The 16,190-nt window shown below is 38.7% G+C and overlaps 1 protein-coding gene across 2 annotated transcripts in view; it reads right to left on the reverse strand.

The window, feature by feature from the left end:
• Nucleotides 1-769: 769 nt before the first annotated feature.
• The window catches only part of EPSTI1 (epithelial stromal interaction 1), an 84,790-nt gene continuing 69,369 nt past the window's right edge, over nt 770-16,190 (reverse strand). For both annotated transcript variants that reach the window (XM_045567039.1, XM_045567038.1), the window contains 3 exons: nt 13,972-14,045; nt 8,150-8,249; nt 770-1,303 (listed from right to left, as the gene is read on the reverse strand). In XM_045567039.1, the coding sequence (XP_045422995.1) occupies nt 1,295-1,303; nt 8,150-8,249; nt 13,972-14,045 (183 nt within the window). In that variant the 3' untranslated portion in view covers nt 770-1,294. The remainder of the gene's footprint in view (nt 1,304-8,149; nt 8,250-13,971; nt 14,046-16,190) is intronic.

The following is a 16,190-nucleotide window of genomic DNA, read 5'->3' on the forward strand; positions in this document are numbered from 1 at the left end:
CAGCCGGCAGAGGAGAGGGAAACCAAGAATATCTGCATTATTTACTCCAGAAACTGCCCGAGCACCATCTGTTGGCGGCCACCCCACCCACATGACCCTTTCTGCAGTACACCCTTGCCCAGCTCTGGGAGCCCCCCAGTCATGTGTCTTGGTCCAAGAATTTCAAATCCCAGTGTTTCTCTGAATGCAGAGATTTGGAGAGTTAATTTCAGCAGAGCAATTAGCAACACAGAAGATCCCTTCATGCTGCCAAGTATTAATTAGTTGTTCAGTGGCAAAAATGATTTATTCCTCTAACCTTTACTCTAAGATTGAATGCAATGCTTTACCGACATAATGTGGTGGTAGGGGGAGGGGGAGGGAACAGAGGGGGCTGGATTACACAGCACAGAAAAATCGATAATTCTTGTACTCTATGAACTGGTTCAAGGTAACAGAAGTTGACTAAGAAAGTCAACTGAATTCCCAATTGGATAAAAAGAGTGCACAGAGCAAAGACGAGTTTCCAAAACAGCTACAAACCATATATGATGTATACATTTGTGTCTAGTTGAGTTTTAAGGAAACGTTGGCCTTTCAAGAAATAAACCGTCCCCCTCTGAAAGTCAGGATAACAATATTAGTAAATAAATCAAGACCAAAGCGAAATCCAATAGTGATTATACCACTATATTATGATCTATGCAGACTGGAAAGAGGAATATTAAAATGAGACCCCCTCAACAGAGAAAAACCCAAGAACATGTCATTAAAAATGACCCATTTATATAGAAGCAGTACAAAATTTATTCATACATTTCTTTAAAAGAATATAAGATTTTTTTTCTTTTGTTCATATTCATGCCCTGGATTAAGGAAGTAGGGATTAAAATCCAAAAAGGTCCCAAAGCTTCCCCAAACCTGATCTGAGAAGTAGGTAAGAATTAGTGGCTTAGAGAGATGAGCCTGTAGCGCCCACAGCTCTTGCTAACCTGAAAGCATGAAGTAATTCCCTCATTTTCTATCTTACTAACATTGCTCTAATTATACTTCCAATAAGAGGCAAAACCAATTAGAAAAATAATGTAACATTTCACTAGCAGTAGAGATTAAATATGAGTTCAGTAATCAGCTCTGGCAAACATGCAAAAATAAGGACAGGGAGAAACCGGTCATCCCCGACCGCTTAGTTGAGTGGGTGGGCAATTGAAGTCAAGGTAAAAACAGTGAGGCTGAATAAAATCGCTTGAAGGAAAAGCATCTCATGAGGTTTTTCAAGGTCAGTTGGTGAAGGCCAAATAGAAGTAAATATTTCTCATATACCCTGGAAGAAAAAGAAAACAAAAAATTTCTGCAAGCAGCAAAATAAAATTCAAAGCCTTTATATTCCCCAAATGAAGTACCTTCAAGGAAAACTCTTAACTGCATTAAGCTAAAATGACCTTTTTGTTGTTGCTGTTGTTATTGTTAACAATTTGAAGTACCAGTGAAACCACTTAATTTTCAAGTCGCATTGCATTTGATTCACAAAATAGTCTTGGTCAATAATGGAATGGTTTGTCGAGTGATGTCTTATTGGCTATGTTCTTAGAGATAGGCTATTGTCACCCACCTCCATAGTTACAGCAAGGACAGGATGAACACAATGTGGAGGACAGCAATTTAAATGGAAATGTCTCAAGCAGAGTTGCACTGTATTATACAGCAGGAAGGTGACTTCTAAGGGGACCTTCAGGTAGGGAGGCAGACTAATGAGTCCCCACCCCCACGTGCAAAGGTCAAGAAATCTCCATCAAGCCTCTGCAATGCCAGGCCAAGCTACATTTGGAATACAGACTACTGCTGTTTTTTCTAACACTCTGGGAAATTAAAATCTCAGGTTGCCTCATAGGTCATGGCAAATGCTTAACTGCCCTTGAAGACATAGATTTAGAGTTTCCACAGCATCCCAAAGAGTCTCGCCTACTGTATCAGAGAAAATATAATTTAAAGTGATTTTTAAGTGTCCCACCTTAGATGCTTCATGAAAACTAATAGAGGACTCTAGAAAATCAAAATGCATTTTTAAAATATAAAAGCAATGTTAAGTTATTGAAGAATAAATATGTTAAGCAATATGAGAAGACTAATTTAAATGAAAAATGGTTAAAAAAATAAAGATCAATCAACCCAACGTACACTTATTGGGGTTCTACTGCTTAAGTGTTTATATGACATATCAAGAAACAACTGTTTTTTCCGATGGTTACATCACATTTTTATCATGTTTTCTGCCTTTTATTCCTTATCTTCAGTGTTTTTTTGGTTCCAATATTTCCTCCAAGCCCATGTGTGAGATGGGGCATAGCTCTCCCTTCTCATTGTTTGGGGAAGCTCAGTCCTCGTCTGCCAACTTCGAAACAAATGACACATTCTTAATTTATTCTACATACTAACTTCCGTCCACTTATTATTTACAAAACATGTTCTAAATAAAAGTTTGATGCCTTCTTTTTTGACTTTTGTTTGGTGTCCCTGTGACAACCAGATGTTTTAAAGTGTAATGTAGACATATTTATCATTTTTCAGTTTGTACTTTGGGGCTTACAAAATTCTTCCCGTCAATTTTTATAAATAGCCTCTTTTATTTCTTCTAAAATTTAAAAAAGTCTTCTTTTCTGCTTATAAGCTTTAATCCACCTGGGACTGATGGCTTTTTTTATGAATGGTGTTAGGAAGGGACCTAATTTCAGGTGGGTACTCAATGGGCCCCACGGCATTTGTTGAAGAGTCCATTCCTCCCAGCAATGTGTTCTGCCTCTTCTGTCACACATCAGAATTCCAGAAATGGCTGGCTCTGCTGGTATCAACTGTATACCGTATTAAATACTTACTTAAGTCCCCATATATACTTCTTTATCTTTAGGAGTGAATTGGCTATTCTTGGTTTTTTGCTTTGATTATAATTCATATAAATCTATAAAATATTTGAGAGCTCATCCTTATCCATTAACTAGGGGTAAACTCTCCAATTATTTCATCCCCAATGTCTTTCTACAAAATTTTATAATTATTTTTTAAAGGATCACGTACAGCTTTGGTTGAACCTTTTTATTAGGTTTTTCTTTATTCTCAATGTGTAGAAATGAAGTTAGTTTAGTTTTTATACGTTGGTTTTACATCCACCAACATTGCCAACCCCTTATTTATTCTAATAATTTGAATATAAGTTCTTTTGGTTTTTCTATGTAGATAATTGTATCACCTGTGATTTAGAAATGTTTTCCCCCCTTTTTAATCCTTTTATCTGATTTAAAGAAAATGTTTTGATATGTATTAGAGTTTTGATCCCTTTGTTAGGTAAAGGAATTTTTCCTCTCCTTCTAGCTTGCTAGAAGTCCCTACCACAAATAAGTATTGAAATTTATTAAATGTTTTTTTCTGTATCTGTTGAAATGATCATACAGAGTTTCTCCCATAATTTATGAGGTGAATTATCTCAGTAGTTTTCTTGTTTTGTTTTGTGAAAAATAAAGCTTGCATTTCTGGAATGAATCCAATTTGATCAGGATATAGTATACTTTTTAAAAATTCATTATTGAATCTGTCAAAATTTTGTGACTTTTTGAATCTATATTCGTAAGTGAGAGTGAGTCTGTATCTTTTTCTGTACAGTCTTTGTTTAATTTTAATTCAAAGTCACATTTAGCTGCTTAATCATTTTGGAGAATACTTTCTTTTTTTTTAATTAACCAGAAAAACTTTCTAGATATTTGAAATAATCTGTTCCTTGAGAGTTTAATAGAACTTTCCTGTAGTATGTCTAGGTCTGGTCTTTATTTTATGGGAAGACAGTAACAAATTGATCTTGATAACATGAGGATCACTTTGTACTTTCACCAATAATATGTAAACTACTCATTTTCCTACAGCCTTGCAAAACGGAGTATATTGTCAATCTTTTGATTTTTTATGAAGTAATAGATGAGAAATGGTATTTTGGTTTAGTTTTTCATTTGCATTTCTTTTATTATGATAAATTCATTGAGTTTCTTAATTTCAATGGTTATCCTGTAGAAGTTCTATTTTTTTCTTGGTTATTTTTAATTGTCTCTTATTTTTCCTCATTATTTCAAATCTAATTTTTATTTCACCAAATGTTTCATAGTGATTTTTAATTCAGCATCTAATCATTTTAATATATCAAATCATTTGGCTCTAAATCTCTGTTGTGTTTGTGATGTTCAATCACAACCATTTGCTTTCCTTTTATTTATTTATTTATTTTTTTGGAGACAGGTTCTCACTCTATTGCCCCAGCTAGAGTACAGTGGTATCATCATAGCTCACTGTAGCCTCAAAGGATCCTCCCGCCTCAGTCTCCCAAGAAGCTGAGACTACAGGTGCACATCACGATGCCTGGCTGATTTTTCTATTTTTTATAGAAATGACTTGCTCAGGCTGGTCTCAAACTCCTGGCCTCAAGAAATCCTCCTGCTTCAGCCTCCCAAAGTGCTACGATTATAGGCATGAGCCACCGCGCTCGACCTCACTTGTTTCCTTTCGTGTGCAGTAAGTTCCAGTCATTGTTTTACACTTATGATATATCAGTGAACAAAATAATCAAAGGGCCCTGCTCTTGTGGCATATTCAATATATATTAGCACACAGAGAGACAGAGAGTAAAAAGTCAACAAAATATATAAATAAATTATGTTAGAAGTTGAAGACTGCTATGGAAAAAGGAAGTAGAGCCCAGAAAGGCAATTGCAAGAGCCAGGGTGAGGGCCCAAGCAGCAGCCTTAACTAAGATGCCCAAGGCAGCCTCACTAAGGCAGTGGAATCCAATAAACTAGGTGAAGGAGAACAAGCCAGATGGATATTTTGGAGAAGAGTAGAGAGAGAGAAGCTAGTGCAAAGGCCTTAAGGTGACAGTAATCATGACTGGTTTCCAAAGGACAAGAAGAAAGCTGGTATAGCTGGAGAGGACTGAGAAAGGAGGGCAGTGGCAGGAGCCAGAGGGCTTCAAAGAGGCCTGGGTCATGCAGCACCTGGCAGGCTGCTGGAGGGACTTTGGCTTTTGCTCTAAGTGACTGGGGGAGGGATGAGAGCCACTGGAGGGTTTTTTGTTTATTTGGTTTTTGGTTTTTTTACATTAAAGGGTTTTAAAGAGAGAAAGGCTCTGACTTCTGTCACTCTCATATTGAGAATAGACTCCAGGGGAGTAAGTGTGGAAGGAAGCCATCCAGGAGGCTACTGCAGGCACCTGGATGAGCGCTGATCAAGGCTGGAAGCAGGACAATGGTGGCAGAGGTGGTGAGAAGCTGTTGGGTTGGATAAATCTGGAATGAAGAGTCGAGACGGTTTGATGATGGATCAGCTGTAGGGGGTATGAGAGAGGGGTCATACCATTAGAGAAACAGGAAAAAGTGCAGCTAGAGCATTGGGGTGAAGGCAATCAAAGGAAATGTCTATCACACATCCGAGTACAAATGTTGAGTAGACAACTGGATATGCAAGTCTGGTGTTTGCAGGAAGAAGTCTAGGCTGGAAATAGAAACTCGGGAGTGATAAGCATATAGATGATATTTAATTTGATAAGAATGAATGAGGCCGCCAAGGTATTTAGTGAACATAAAGTTCAGGATGTGGTCCAAGGTGGATCCCGAGGCACTCCAGTGTTAAGAGGACAGGCAGTGCAGGAATTCAGCAGAGGAGAATGAAATGGAGTGGCCACTAGGGTCCATTGAAATCCAGGAGAGTACAGTGTTCCAGAAGCCAAGTAAGAAAATAGTTTTAAAAAGGAGGAGCAATTCACTATGACAAATGATGCTGATAAGTCAAAAGATAAAGACTGAGAAATAATCACTGAATTTTGCAATGTGGACATTGTCAGTGACCATGAAAAGAGCATTTTTTTTTTTGGACTGATAAAGCCTAAAATCTTATTAGAGATGGTTTAAGAAAAAAACAGAATAAAGAAATTAGAGACAGCAAGGACAGACACCTCTTGAAGTTTTGCTGTGAAGGGGAACAAAGAAACAGGGCAGAAGCAAGAGGGAAAGGTGGTATCAATGGAATTTATATTTATTTATATCGTATGCTGATGTGTTTACATTCTAGTTGAGATGGAACATTCAGCAATACCGAAGAGAAGGGAGAATATTACCAGAACAAAGTTCCTCGGGAGGTGGAAGAGATAGAATCATAAGGAAAAGCAAGCGTACAAGAACAGATGTCTGGAGGTGAACAGAGGTGGAGGTGGAAGTCTGAGAAGTTCTCACCTTTCTGTCCCTGCTTCTTTCCGGTAAGGGAAGTGCTGATAATCACTTCGGACTTGGGTGTGCCTACCCTACTGAGGAAGCTTCAGCCAATCACCCTCACTATTTCCCCCAGGAGAAAACCACGGTCCTCTCTTTTATCCGTGGGTCTAAGCAGAGTTTGTGGCTCACTAAGGCCTACCAATAGTCACTGGTGAGCCAGCCTGCCAACTCCTCGTTTCCTTAGCAGAAGCCTGAATGGTGTCCATCTTCCCCTCATCCCAGGCATTTTTATAGGTACTTTCTAAATTGTAGGAGCTGATATGTAGAGGAGAAATGACAAATGTATAGTGAGCTTCCAAAGTCCTGGCCAAAATCTAAATTCCAATCACGTTTCACAACTAAGTTACAGGAACTTGGATAACATCTTCAGCTCACAATGCTCCATTTTCCACATGACTTCTACTCACATATTCATAGGAATAAGTCAATAATGTGCATATCATAGCACACAATGCAAAGATACTGGGTTTCAATTATTTTTTCTCTCTCTCTTCCATGTTATTCATGTTCTGAATGTCATAGGGAAACAAAAGAGCATACACTGTGGATAAATAGACACATCCAGGAAGCCTTCTCTGCAAATTTGCTTATGTTCAGTTATCTTAAATATGTATACATTTATAAAATCTATTCGCCAATTTTAACTACCAGATGTCTTTCAAGGAAACCTGTATATAAGATTTCTAACAGATTAGCTTCTCAAAAATGATCTTTTGTCCCTCAAATATTTATTAAAGGGAGATCTCCAGAGTTTTGAGGTCAGCAAGCATTGACTATTTATTTTATTTATTTGTTTATTTATTTATTTTTAGAGACAGGGTCTCACTCTATCACCCAGTCTGGAAAGCCGTGGTGCAATGAGAGCTCACTACAGCCTTGAACTCCCGGGCTCAAGCAATTCTCCTGTCTCAGTCTCCTAAGTAGCTGGGACTACAGGCACATACTACCATGTCCAGCTAATGTTTTTTAATTTTTTTGTAGAGATAGGGTCTTGCTGTATTGCCCAGGTTGGTCTTGAACTCCTGGCCTCAAACAGTCCTCCTACCTTGACCTTCCAAAGTGCTGGGATTACAGGTGTGAGCCACCACGCCTGGCCCCACACTTGACTATTTTGTATTTTTACCAGTTTAAAGATTTCTATCTGAGATGTGTGTGTATATATTACATATATATAGAGAATGTACATACGCACTTGAGCTCCAGTAAAACCTACTGTACTTAGTTTTGATTCTGTACACACTGCAAATCTCACAATCATATACATTCCAAAGCTTTGGTGCTGGTTCAATAATGTATTGTGCACACAAAATATATGAAACACATAACACCAGTTGCGTGGTTTTCTTCACAGAAATGTGGAAGGACATTTCATTTTTAAAAAGTGCCTTTTGCTGTAGGGCTTCTTAAAAATAATTTTGTAGTGAAAAATTAACTACTAGTTTCTTTGATGTGCTAGTTTCACTGAAAGAATATATTACTAGAGAATGCTTATTATTTTTGTAACCATATTTCACTTAAGATCTTCCTGGGGAAAAAAAAAAGATGTTCATTTGTTTTTGTTGTAGGTCTGGGCAAGGAGTGATAGAAAGTCTTACAGTCCAGCAATCACGGTGAGAACAAAGGGCAGGTGTCATTTTTTATTGTGATTAGCCAGAGCTGAAATCAGGACTTTCTCCCTCTCTCAGAAGCTATAGTGGAATGTACAGTAATCACCCTGGCTGACTGCCCATCACACAGCTGAACAGCATACCAAAAAAATATATATAATAATATCTGGGGAGAAGGCTGCCACATGTATTTAAAATTCTCATTGTTTTTATTCTTCAACTTTGAAAGATGATTTTTTTAAGAGAAAAGAAAAAACTCACCCAGCTGTTGCCGCTATTCATATTCCAATAGCCTCCGGACTGCTCGAGGCCACCTGGCTGACTTTTGCCTTGGAGTCGGTCCAGAAAAGCATTATTTACCCTTTGAAACAATGAAAAATGTGTGTAAGTAGAAAGCTTGCTGCAGGGCTAAGAGATTTTTGAGAACCTAATGTGCTGCCTGTACTGGCTGTGGGGATTGCGTCCCCCCTTCAGCTTAGAAGAAATCTACAGAAACTTCTTTTCCCATTAACCATATGACATGCTGTTAACAGCTCTTTACTGGAGCTGGTGCCGATCTTGGCTCAGGTCAAAGAGGGCACCAATTCTTAACTTCACAGTTTCACGTGCACATCTCCTACCAGTTCTGCAAGACCCTTGGTCACCCGAGCGACTGTACCCCTCAGGGCCATGCCAGATATGAGCCTCAGAGGTCAAGGAAAGATGGAAGCTTCAGCAAGAACCAAAACATGAAGAACCACCAAAAATAGCTCTGCAGCAGTATAAGTACAAGCGAGATGTCCTTTCCATATACCCTGCACCCCACTGCTAGTCTTGCTAAAGTAAACCCCGGAAGTGAAAAGTAGAAGTGGTTGTTAACTTTATAATTAGTCATGCTAATTGGTTGGGTTTTTTTTGTTTGTTTGTTTGTTTGTTTTGAGTCAGAGTCTTCTCTGTTGCCTGGGCTAGAGTGCTGTGGCGTCAGCCTAGCTCACAGCAACCTCAAACTCCTGGGCTTAAGTGATCCTTCTGCCTCAGCCTCCTGAGTAGCTGGGACTACAGGCATGCGCCACCATGCCCGGCTAATTTTTCTATATATATATTTTTAGCTGTCCATATAATTTCTTTCTATTTTTAGTAGAGACGGGTGTCTCACTCTTGCTCAGGCTGGTCTTCAACTCCTGACCTCAAGCAATCCTCCCGCCTCAGCCTCCCAGAGTGCTAGGATTACAGGCGTGAGCCACTGTGCCCGGCCTAATTAGTTACTTTATGGACTTTTCTGTGTAAATATTACAATAGAAAGATCATGCTCTGAGTTGCCCACATATGGCCAAGTAGAGTCAGGGACTTGGAAGCTGGGGAAACAGCACTGCAATAGGCACTCTGTGATAGCAACACATTATTTAGGAACTGAGGAAATAAGACTATAAGCTTCTTGGAGGCAGAAACGCAGTGCCTGGTGCATAGCAGGCACTCAGTACACATTTGTGGAAGCAAGGGAAGGTGGCAACCAGTCACATTAGCCTCCTTGTCATCCATGAAGATTGGCAGAGGACAGTCATGGTGAGTGGCTACAAGTCAATGACTGAAGGAGATTTGGGAACCCTGAGGAAAATAAGGTCTGGGTGGCAAAGGCAAAGGCTGGAGGTTGTTCTGTCTGTCTGTACTTGCTCAGTGCTAGCTAAGATACTAACCACGTGTTGACTCAGTTGCTGTTTCTCAATAACTTCAGGTCCCATCAAGTAGTGATTATGCCTCAGCTACTACAAAAACTTCTTCCCTCTTACTGTAAAATCTGCCCAAGTGCCACATTCTGCTTAGCCTGGTTCACTGCCGAGCTTGATGTTTGTCACCTTTTGTAAATCTCTCAGAATGCAGATGGAATGGTGTCTTACTGAGCTGGAGACCTGGCCATTAAGGAAGAGGAAACTGACCCTGATCTCCCTCTGTCTTTTCTCTCTGGAGTTTCCAAAGGTATTCTGCACACCTGGAGCTGTTCTCATCTGGTCTTTCCACCAGTAACAAGAATGGCAGCCTCTTCCACCCCAGCCCACCCCACATCCAAATCTCCAGAAGCCATGTTTGCTCTACCTACTAAACACACCCTGAATTCACGCCTTTCTTTCCACGGACGCCAGTCTAGTGCAAATTACCATCACCTTTCACTCCCATCCGCTGTAATCCATTCTCCACAAAACACCTTACTAAATTATAAGAGAGATCATAACTTCTTTTGCTTAAAACCCTCCCACAACTTCCTGTTGGTCTTAGAATAAAATCACTGGCTTACAAAATCGTATACTATCTTGTTCTGTCTGCCTTTCCTACCTTATTGCGTAGTATTCTTTTCCGCACCTACTGTTAATATAATCCAGTCAGTTGGGACTCGAGTCTGAGCTCATTCCCACTTTACAGCCTTTGCACTTATTCCTGCCCCTGACGACAGGGAGCATCTAAGCACGTGCATCTGCCCCCAGTCTCTGTGTGGCTGGCTCTTCCTTGTTCTCTGATGTCACTGCTTCAGTGAAACCTTCTTTAGTCCTCTGTCTCCTCCAATTGCTCCCCTAACTTCGCCTTGTGGTAGGATCTTCACAGTACATATCACCATCTGAAATAATCTCGCTTTTTAATTGTTGACTTTTATTTCTCCCCTCTAGACTGTAATTTCCATATGCATGGTCGGGGGCCTCTTGTGCCTTGTTTATCCCTGTTCCCAGTGCCTAGAACAAAGCCTTCACGGAGTATGCCTTGATAATGTAATCACTGAAGGAATGAATTTTCCTGGAGCGTGGTACCCACCCCGCCTGCTGTGACAGCAGCTGCACCATGAAAACCCAAACACTCCATCGGTGGTGAGCGCTGCATGCAAGACAGCTCACTGCTAATTGATTCATTCAAATACTTCCGAGACCCATGGCTTGTCGTGAAGACAAAAGGTAACGCGACTCACCTCCGAGCATCAGTTACTAAGAGGATATCAGAGTGGTTGAGCTCTCCTTAGAACTTTAGGAGTGTCCTCAACTGACCTCTGTCCCCTGCAGTTTGGATCAACCAGAGATAACGGGTGGGAAAAAGATTGCTTCTCTCAATACCTATCACGAATTCAAATCGGAGGGAAAAGTGCCAGTTTATATTTTTGAGTGTTGGTTTTAGAAAGTACATACATTTTATTGCTGTCAAACTTGCACTTTAGGTTTTCTCCTGAGGGTTGATTTGGATAAACACTATTATTTAGCGATGGTTCATGTCTGAATAAATCAATTCAGTTCATTCCAGTTTTCACCTCATGGCCCAAATCCTTTCAAGTCCTTGACCTCCATGCTCTGTCTTTTCTCTCTGGAGTTTCTGCTTGTCTTCTCTTGCTCAGATAGTTACACTAGGTCAGGTTCAGGTGCACTCACGCTCATTACGGTGTCCATTAAAAAGCTTGTGAGGAATCCCACAAGCTTTCTGTTATAACACTTAGGGACTGAGTTTTCTGCTACGTGAACTTCTAAATAGAAAGCACATTGCCCTTTGGACTCTAATAAAATCATGCCCCTGGAGAAAACCTAACTTAGGTCTTCCATACATGTACTATATACATAGTTTGTATTGTTGCCTTGAGGAAAAATGGAAATAGACATTTAATTCATTAAGAGGTTACTGAATGAGTATTCTCATATGATAATATGGGAAAGCGCATTGTAAATTTTAAGGACAATATAATTGTAAGTGGTTTTCAAAACTTAAGAACAAGGCCAGGCGCGGTGGCTCATGCCTATAATCCTAGCACTCTGGGAGGCCAAGGAGGGAGGATTGCTCGAGGTCAGGAGTTCGAGACCAGCCTGAGCAAGAGCGAGACCCCATCTCTACTAAAAATAGAAAGAAATTATCTGGACAGCTAAAAATATATATGGAAAAAAAAATTAGCCAGGCCTGGTGGCACATGTCTGTAGTCCCAGCTACTCAGGAGGCTGAGGCAGAAGGATTGCTTAATCCCAGGAGTTTGAGGTTGCTGTGAGCTAGGCTGATGCCACGGCACTCTAGCCTGGGCAACAGAGCAAGACTCTATCTCAAAAAAAAAAAAAAAAAAAATTAAGAACATAAAATGTGTATTCAAAGATTTCAGTTATTTCAAAACTGACTACTGAGTTTACCATCCAGAGAAAGTTCCTCTTGGATTAAATTTGTATGTAAATTTAACTAAAACCAATAGAGAAAAAGTATAGAAAATAAACAGCCCCAACAATATTTAGGTAGTTAGCAGTATGGAAATAAACTTAAAAGAATGAGGGCCAATATTTCTACAACAAAAAAATCATCTTTTCTATCTCTTATCAATTAACTTACTGGGTGCTCATCAAAGATTAATTTCTTTTTTAAAAAAATACATTTAGGGGTATAATTTGAATTCCATTACACGTATGTATTGTATAATGGTGGGGTCTGGGCTTTTGGTGTACCTACCACTCAAGTAGTGTACATTGTACCCCATAAGTTATTTTTCATCCCTTATCCCCTCCCATGCTCCCTCCTTTTGAGTCTCCAGTATCCATTATTATACCATTCTGTGTGCTCTTGAAATAGTTTTGCTCCCACTTAAAAGTGAGAACATGCAGCATTTATTTTTCTGTCCTGAGTTACTTCACTTAGAATAATGGCCTCCAGTTCCATCCACGTTGCCGAAAACGCCATGATTTCATTCTTTCTTATCATGGTGGTATATAGAAACCATTTTCTTAACTCATCAGTGGTGCCCATCAAAGATTAACTTCTTAGCAATGGGGCCTGTTAATGTGACACATCACTATCTTTCAGTCACTTACAGCCTTACAATTCAATCAATCCTCGGAAATCCAAAGAAATAACTGGCTGCTACTAACAACCAGTGTTATATATTAAATAAATATTGAGTTTTTTTCATTTTAAATTTTTTATTTTTAATTATTATGGGTACATAATAGCTGTATATATTTAATCAAGTTTTTTTTAAAGGAAAGCCTTTTAAAGAGAAAATAACAAAAACCAATTAAAAAGGCTAAATTAATTTATGACCTACTCTGTAATAAATGGGTGGCATCCGTCCCCCACGTTACTCAACAAAATAGCCTTATAATAAGAGAGTTTTGCTGTTTCTTTAAATGAGAGACAAACAAAGAAATTCACATTTGACACTTTAAAACGATTTTGACTGGACCGTGGGGGCAACACAGCCCAGTGAGAAGAATAAGAGCACCCACCCGCAGTTAGTGGCACCATCGGAACCGTGAGCTTCCAGTGAACACTTTTTAAAGTCTCTAGTTTACAAAATGAAACCACCACAACTTAAAAATGCACATTAGTGGTAGTAGGAAGGTTAAATACATAAGAGAAGCCTTTCACTTTCAAAAGACTTTGTTCCTTTAAATCATGAAAACCCTTAAATTCTTCTCGCAGATACTACTGCACACACACCCTCAATGAACCCAAGTAACACAAGTGTCCCCGCAGGTAAATCCTAGCATAATAATGACAGAGCAGATGGTGGTTATTAGCACTGTCCCAACATCAGCACGATAGTTTACTGTGTGTTCTTAAGTCTGGTATTAGGGTTAAGATGGATAGTTTTTACACTATTTAAAAAATTACCTAATGGTTCTATTTTAACATTTTTTTCTCTAACATATTAGTCAATATAAAATAACTTTAATGAGTTTTGTCTGAGCTTTTCTACTCACATATAGGTAAACTGACCACCTATACTAATTATCCTAGAGTGATTTGTAAATGATAAAGCATCATCTCAAATTGTGAGGCTTTGTCCCATGGAAGGCAAATTAAATATAACTTAAATAAGCCCACAGCTTGAGAGCATGATTCAGTTTTTTTAATGTGAGTTTATAATGCCACCTATCCAGGGAAATTGGATATTGTGTGTGCATGTACATATTTGTGTGTACACAAATACATGTTGGCATACCTCATACATACATCACCCCAATAACAAAGATTTAGAGGTAATATAGATTCCAAAACCATATTAAATATTATTACTCTAGTGCTATCCTAAAACACTGCAAAAAGCTGTATATTAATAGGTAATTGATTTAACCAAGAATGGTTATTTTATTAGCCAGTTATACCTCCTGTGTTCAGTTTGGTGGATTTTGGCACGCTCTTCCTCTTGCTGCTGCCACTTAAGTTCCAGTAATTCACTCTAGGAACAATAAAAGTTTTAAAATATGGTTTCAGTTAACACAGTTGCATAGAACTTCAGTCCCCATGTACCGGTACCCCACATACCAGTACCGGTCCATGGCCTGTTAGGAACTGTTAGGAACCAGGTTGCACAGCAGGAGGTGAGCGGCAGGCAAGTGAGCAAAGATTCATCTCCATTTACAGCTGCTCCCCATTGCTGGCATCACTGCCTGAGTTTCACCTCCTTCCATCCCCAGTTCATGGAAAAATTGCCTTCCATGAAAACAGTCCCTGGTACCCAAAAGTTTGGGGACTGCTGGTATAGAAGACACCCAAATCAATTACATATTTAACCTTAGCTGGTGCAATATTTCAGTTTTAAAACTTTTAGTTGAGTATTATTTGGAACTGAAATTATTTTCTTATATAAGTAGGTAGCAAAAATAATTGTGGCTTAGTCAAACAGAGTAACTATGTGAACATAAAGTTGTTAGGTTAGAAAGCCAATGTGTGTGGTCAAGATATTAGACCAACAGGTACAACAGTACAACATACACAGAGGAAAATAGAGTGTGAGTCAAATTCATCTCTGTCTTACAAAGAAAAATCAAATTATTTCACACATTGCTATTTCTTGATATTTTTCTAGTATTTCTTCCCTAATAAATTCATAGCAACTTACAAATAAATGTTGGAATCAATTGTGTAGTGCAATTTTGTTAGTAAAATATTCTCCATTCTGGAGAAAAAGCACTCACCTATTATTGATTAGTTACTTCTATACTAGCAGAACTCTGGGCTCACTAGAAGAGATATTTTGCTTCAAACTGATCACATTACTATAACTAAATCTTTAGCTTCCAACATTCTGATCATCTTGTGGGTACTAGACTTAGTACCATGCTTAGTTACACCAAAGAACTAGGTCCCAGGATTTCTCTAATATCCCACTATTAATACCTACACCTTCAAGAAGACTGAACTTTAATCCCACTTCAAAGACAAAAAAAAAAAAAATTAGGCCCAAATCATGTATCAGTGCCTGAGTTAGAGAGATCTTCTGGTAGAGAAAATACTGTCACATCTCGATCAACACGTACCAATGAATGGTGGTGGTTTTTATTTTAACTCCCAAACTTTTTTGATGAAGAGTATAAAATGAACCCAAAGTTCAGGTTGACATTTTATGTTTCTAACTTTACTTAAAGGCCATCCAATATTCCACAGTCCCCAAAATAAAAACTTGTTTCTTGTACTGTGATATTCCAAATATATTGCTCATCAATCTCTAAAGCACATTATGTGACCCTAATTACTTCATTTTAATTTTTATCACTGTATGTATGTGATTTTAATAGTCTACCAAGTATCAGTACTACTTATTAGTACTACCAAGGCTCATACCCAAATAAAAGAAGCTCCTGTCCTCTTCCTCACCTCAACAATTACTTTCAATTCCATGTGTGGTTTCATTTGTTAATTATCTCCTTCTTAATAGCATGAATATTTTCCAATTTCTTAGTTTTTAAAAAATCATATCATCTTTTGACTTAATGCAAGAGAAAAAGATCTGTGTTTCTATTACTACCTCCACCCCAATCCCAACCTCCTTTCGTAGTACACTCCCATCCTCATTCTTACAACTTTTCTTTTTTTAAAACATTTAGTGTGCTGGGGAAAGGATCTAGAAATTTCATAGCTCATTTAGGCTTCTAATTCATCCTCCTGTTTTCAGCCCTAGCCTTGAGGTGCCAGGTGCCTCCAATTCCTGAACTTTAACCAACTTGTGTCTTACTGCTTCTTGAAAATGAGTTCTGGCTTTTCCTGTTCCTCTAAGTCAGTTACCACTGACCACCTACTTCCCAGCTTCAAAATTTTTGCTAATGTCTTTTCTTTTCTGCAGCCTCCTGGCCTGTTCTTTTGTACTTGTTGGCCTATGCCTTTAACAGCAACAACAACAAAAAATCCTGTATTGTCCTTTTAGTGGCATATGGGGAGAGAGGAACTGAGCAAAAGCAAATGAAATGTTTTTAAAGTGCAATGTTTAACCAGAAGATCTTAACATTTTCAAACAGAAATTTTACAAGAATTGTGTTACCTGTTCTTCACAACAATTCCAAAGGCAAGCAGGAAAACAAAGTATTGTTTGATGAATGAATGAGCT

The sequence above is a fragment of the Lemur catta genome, chromosome 13 (assembly GCF_020740605.2).
Source record: "Lemur catta isolate mLemCat1 chromosome 13, mLemCat1.pri, whole genome shotgun sequence".
Classification (NCBI taxonomy): Eukaryota; Metazoa; Chordata; class Mammalia; order Primates; family Lemuridae; genus Lemur; species Lemur catta.